This window comes from Vigna unguiculata, chromosome 7, assembly GCF_037176805.1.
Source record: "Vigna unguiculata cultivar grain cowpea cultivar isolate G323 ecotype 2 chromosome 7, ASM3717680v1, whole genome shotgun sequence".
In the NCBI taxonomy this organism is placed as follows: Eukaryota; Viridiplantae; Streptophyta; class Magnoliopsida; order Fabales; family Fabaceae; genus Vigna; species Vigna unguiculata.
Genome location: NC_140798.1, coordinates 45,922,262 through 45,927,429, shown reverse-complemented (window position 1 = coordinate 45,927,429; position 5,168 = coordinate 45,922,262). Strand labels below are relative to the sequence as shown.

Sequence of the window (5,168 nt, the reverse complement as noted above, 5' to 3'; positions counted from 1 at the left end):
AAAAAGACCAAATACTTGAATAAATTGGTACAATGTTTATATTAAATTAACAAATTGTGAATCTAAGTCCTGCATTTGGTAGAAATAACAAAGTTAAATATCATTAAAAAAAACACTCAATCTTTTCCTAATGAACTTCCCTATAAGAAAAAACTCATATCAAGAAAAAATATATTATATGAAAGAAACGTATATTATTGAGAATAATTAAAGTATGAGTCTAAGTTTCATACTGGATAAAAATGACGAAGTTAAACATCGTATAAGAAAAAAAGAATCCTAAATCAAATGCCTTGAGAGGACTTAGATATGTATAGCTATCAATTTTTAGTTAAAAAGTAATGATAATATCTTATGTAGGTTGAACTAAGATTATATATATATATATATATATATATATATATAATATAATCTTTTCTTAATGAATTTTCTAATAAGAACAAACTCATCTTAAAGAAAAATATATTGTATGAAAGAGAAAACACAATTATTTTTTATTAAAAATGGTGTTAATCTTTTGAAAATTGAATTAAATTTCACATTAAATAAAAATGATAAACTTAAACACCATATAAAAAAAAGTCATAAATATAATGTCTTAAAATTTTGAATTAAAATAAAAGAAAAAATTAAAGTCTAAGTTAATGTTGTCAAATTGATCTGTGTAACTTTTGTGGTGTATGCCTATCAGTCTTTAAGTAACCATTTTGTCCTTACGTGTGATCCATTAAAATTTCAATTTATCTTCTTTATTTCCTAAAATAAAAATGAATTGAACTTAAAACTGGACTACAGAGAAACGAAATTCATGAGGAGATATGGTGTGGTTAGAGTAAAAATACTTTATTTTATAAACGTGGATTTGAATGAAATTGTTGCATGTGTTTATATGTAGTTAACAGGAGCACGCGAGAATTGATGGGAAGAAAAAACAGAGAAGGAGAAAAAAAATGGAAACAGCTGGCTAGCTGAGACAAACGTGATGTCCCCACTTTCTGACCAAACCAACATTTAGTTGCTGACGTGCTTCTTCCCCGCCGCTCCCCATGCTCTTACATTGTATGTATCTCTACACTGTCATCTTCTTTTCACTTCCCTTTTCTTTTCCTCAGTCAAACACGTTACTTATTTAGAAATACTTGCAAAACACACCACATTCTCCATCCATTCATTTCAACTTCTTAAACTCCTTTTCTCTTTTCTTTTTCATATTAACACACACACACACACACATATTGTTCTCATCATCAAACACTGTTAAATATTAAATGTAAATTCAGAGATCATGAGCTGTCATTTTATAACACCCTCAAACATTCTGTTACATCTGAATCTGTTCATAAACTTTCGCCACTGCTTTCTAATTCAACTTACAATTTATTTTTTAAATTTAAAGTTCAAACCAGAGATTTTCCACAATTACCATTTGGTCAACAAAGTCTTAGTTAACGACAAATACTAAGAAAACTTGCTAAAACAACTTAACAGTTTTTAAAATATCTTATTCTAGACCTAATACATGATCGAGGTCACCAAATAATAGGCCAGGAAAGATCCAAAATAACCTCGAACAACATCAATAACCTCTTTATCAGCTAGGTACCAATTCAAAACACCTACTTAGCCACCTAAAGATAATGACCTTATCTTCAACAAGAAGATAATTATCCTATTTCAACCCACATTAAAAGCATATAGTGCTCTACAACCTACGTAAGCCAAAAATCCTAATCATCTCATGTTAAATTCTTACTGACTTAAACAACACAGTTCAATTGAAAGTGACTTTTTTTCCCTGTACTAACTACGAAACCTCCATTATTGAAGTTTGGGACACCTCAGAGGCTAACCTTAAAATGTTAAGAGAAACACCTAAAATCTCATTTAACCATTTGCCTACTAGATGCATTATTTATCTTATTAAAATAAATATTACATGCACAGATAATATAAAGAATTATTATATATATATTTTATTCAACCCTTGCTAACTTACAGTAATTACTGAAAAACAATATCAACAAATATTTTTAATTATTTTGTAAACTTTTATATGAGTGGTAATTCTTTTAAAAGTTATATCTACTGTTGATGCATTCTGAATGTGTTTTAATGTAACGTAACTGAGAAAAGGAATTGTACGAATTCTTAACGGTTTAACTGCTGAGGGCAATATAGTTCGGGGAATAGTGAAATACGTGATAGGTAAGTACATAATGCTAAGGGAAAGGAAGTGTAGTTACTTTTCTAAAGAGTCTTTTTCCGCGAAGGAAAAAAACAAGCATGGTTACACAACTGTGATTACAAAAAAAGTGAAGACCACTTACTTGCACAATGATGCAAAGGACAACTTTTGAGAGAGAACTCTCGCAGAATCAGAAAAATACAATCATTATGTAGAGTAGTAACGTAGCAGTGTATAGATTGAGAGGAGAATCTAATGGCAAAGAAAAATTTATGTGACAAGAATTTCTGGTTCTTCTACTGCTGTATAAAGTATTACCCTAGACCGGAATAAAGGCATGCCGTTAGAGATGTGGGTTAAATTTTCCTTTCTTGAAAACGTAATTTTTATCTAGAACGTTGGTTTCTCGTTCAGATATTACGACAGAGGGATACTGGATTCTCTAAAAGTTAAAAAGGAATATAACGAACTCTAATTAGTATATGGAGATTTTCTTTAGTCATTAACATGGGATACATGTATACTTAAGAAAGAATCTTTGGCGTGTTTCTCTTGGATTCTGCAAGCCTGAATCGATTCTTACAGCAAAAAGGTGCACTTAGAAAAAAAAAACACCGTGTTTTATAATCAAAATATTCCGCAGCTAATTTTTGCACGATCAATATTTACAAGGTCAATTCTCCAAAATCTTGTCCTGAGGTAGAGGAAAGTCGTTGATTTGCACAGCTCCGAGTTAGTTAATCAATAGTTAACAGCGTAACTTTAATATATTCCCTCTTTTATTAGCGGATTTTTAGATTCTTTGATGTTTGTTTAGTGGGAGATAATGGTGCAATGGACAGGTGAGGGTGCTTTGTTAACACTCGCAATTTAGTGTCTTTGTTCAGGGTGTTTTGCATAACTAAGGAATAGTATGGGTGGGACCTATTTTGAAAAAGGGCATAATAATATAATCGCTCACAACTTCGGTTATTCCAAGAGCTAACGTATAGCCTCTTGTTCCCTAGTCTACCAAACCCATTTAACAAAATTCCGTGGGGAGTATATATATATAGGCCCATGATGATGATGTAGAAACACTCACCGAAACTCATTTCTAATTTTCTTGCCTCTACTGGTGTTAGCTTAAACTTTCTTCTCTGCAGTATCATACTCAAACCGTCCATAACTTTCTTTGCTCTTGCAAACACCAACTATAACTTGTGTACCAATTCTTTTGCTGCCTTGAAAACCACAAAAAACACAAGCTAACCATGTCCACAATTGCAAAGAGAGATTTGAGTTCTAATGAGGAAGAGAGTGAGCTGAGAAGAGGACCTTGGACTCTTGAAGAAGATAGCCTGCTCATTCACTATATTGCTCGTCATGGTGAAGGTCGGTGGAATATGTTAGCCAAGAGTGCAGGTACAGATTCCACGTACGCTTAAAGTTAGAGGAATAACTTCATTCACTTCTAACTGTTCTATACCTTTCTAACATTATTCCAATCCAACATCTCAGGGTTGAAGAGGACTGGAAAAAGCTGCAGACTCAGATGGCTGAATTATTTGAAACCAGACATTAAGAGAGGGAACCTCACTCCGCAGGAGCAACTCTTGATCCTTGAACTCCATTCCAAGTGGGGTAACAGGTAACTAACTAACCACTGTTCAATGATCTGTCCGAAAAATGAGTATTTATGCACTTGTTGAACAAATCACAATGAGTTTGACATGGTTTTTGGTGTTGTTCATTGGGGACAGGTGGTCAAAAATTGCTCAGCATCTGCCAGGAAGAACAGACAATGAGATCAAGAATTATTGGAGAACAAGGGTACAGAAGCAGGCACGCCAACTTAACATTGAGTCTGGAAGCAAGAGATTCATCGATGCTGTGAAGTGTTTTTGGATGCCGAGGTTGCTCCAAAAGATGGAACAGAACAATTCTCCAAGTCCTCACTGTTCCATGACAAGCATGGTGAATATAGGTAATTCTGGAGAAGCTTCTATGAGTTCAACATCAAGCAGCTTCAATATCCCCTCTATGTTTTCATCATCTCCTCCACAAAGGGAATTCATTATGGACGGTGCAAATCATCTTAGTACTGTGTCCAACCCCATCAATCCATCCCCGGATTCGTTCCCATTTTCACAGCTGCTTGAAATTTCTGAACACCCCAAAAGTCCTCCCAATGTGCTTGAGAACAATGTTTACAGCTATCCAATCCAGGACAATTGCTATGCTGATACCAATAACTATGGCATGGAAGGCCTAAACATGGATCCCCTTTCAGCCATGGGAACTTACGACTTTCCACAGTTTGATTTTCAGAGCGCAGGGAATGGATGGATGCTAGACAGCGTGGAGGATACTACTTTATGGAACATGGATGCTATGTGACAGTGTGTCAAGAGAAGGCATGCATCTCAAGTTCTTTAATTGTGGGATGGTATATCATTGAAAACAAAAAATTGAAGATTCTTATGCTATACTGATTCATAGGGAGTATACATAATAGTCTCATTGTTAGAGATTAGTAGCAAGTGTAACGAACGTGATTTTAATATGAACCTTTTAAAATAGCATATATTTGAATAGAAAAATGCAGGAGATGATATTAATGTTCCCCTGTTTCTTTCAGATTTATTTAGAAGCTGCAAAAAAAGTTGTAATTTGACTAAGGCAATGTATCTTGGATGTTGTTATGAGTGTATTTTGGACATAGTGCGTTTCTATATTTCCCTCTTTTTGTTTCTGGATATGTATTCTGATGTAAATGATGATTTATTTTTGTGTTTGAATCCCAAATGAAAAGAGGTAAAGAATAGTGAAGTCACATCTCTAAAGACAGCGAAAAATGCTAGTTGTTTGCATATCTCCAAGAGCAGCCACTTGTAATAAGTGGTGGGGTTCCCTTGAAGTACCCAATGTATGTGTCATTTGTACAAAGGTCATGATTTTGCATCTTGAAAAAAGAAGAAAAAATTGAAGATAGTGGTGCATA

At 33.8% G+C, this 5,168-nt stretch overlaps 1 protein-coding gene across 1 annotated transcript; it reads left to right on the top strand.

Annotated features, from left to right (window-relative positions):
• The first annotated feature begins 3,254 nt into the window (after positions 1 to 3,254).
• LOC114190872 (uncharacterized) lies at positions 3,255 to 4,899 on the top strand. Its single transcript, XM_028079936.2, has 3 exons — positions 3,255 to 3,589; positions 3,686 to 3,815; positions 3,928 to 4,899. The coding sequence occupies exons 1-3, from the start codon at positions 3,439 to 3,441 to the stop codon at positions 4,562 to 4,564; spliced, it is 918 nt and encodes a 305-aa protein (XP_027935737.1). The 5' UTR covers positions 3,255 to 3,438; the 3' UTR covers positions 4,565 to 4,899.
• The last annotated feature ends 269 nt before the right edge of the window (positions 4,900 to 5,168 follow it).

Coding starts and splice junctions, on each gene's coding strand:
- LOC114190872 (XM_028079936.2), top strand. CDS start 3,439: ATGTCCACAATTGCAAAGAGAGATTTGAGTTCTAATGAGGAAGAGAGT. Junction 3,590..3,685: donor TATGTTAGCCAAGAGTGCAG/GTACAGATTCCA, acceptor CCAACATCTCAG/GGTTGAAGAGGACTGGAAAA. Junction 3,816..3,927: donor CATTCCAAGTGGGGTAACAG/GTAACTAACTAA, acceptor CATTGGGGACAG/GTGGTCAAAAATTGCTCAGC.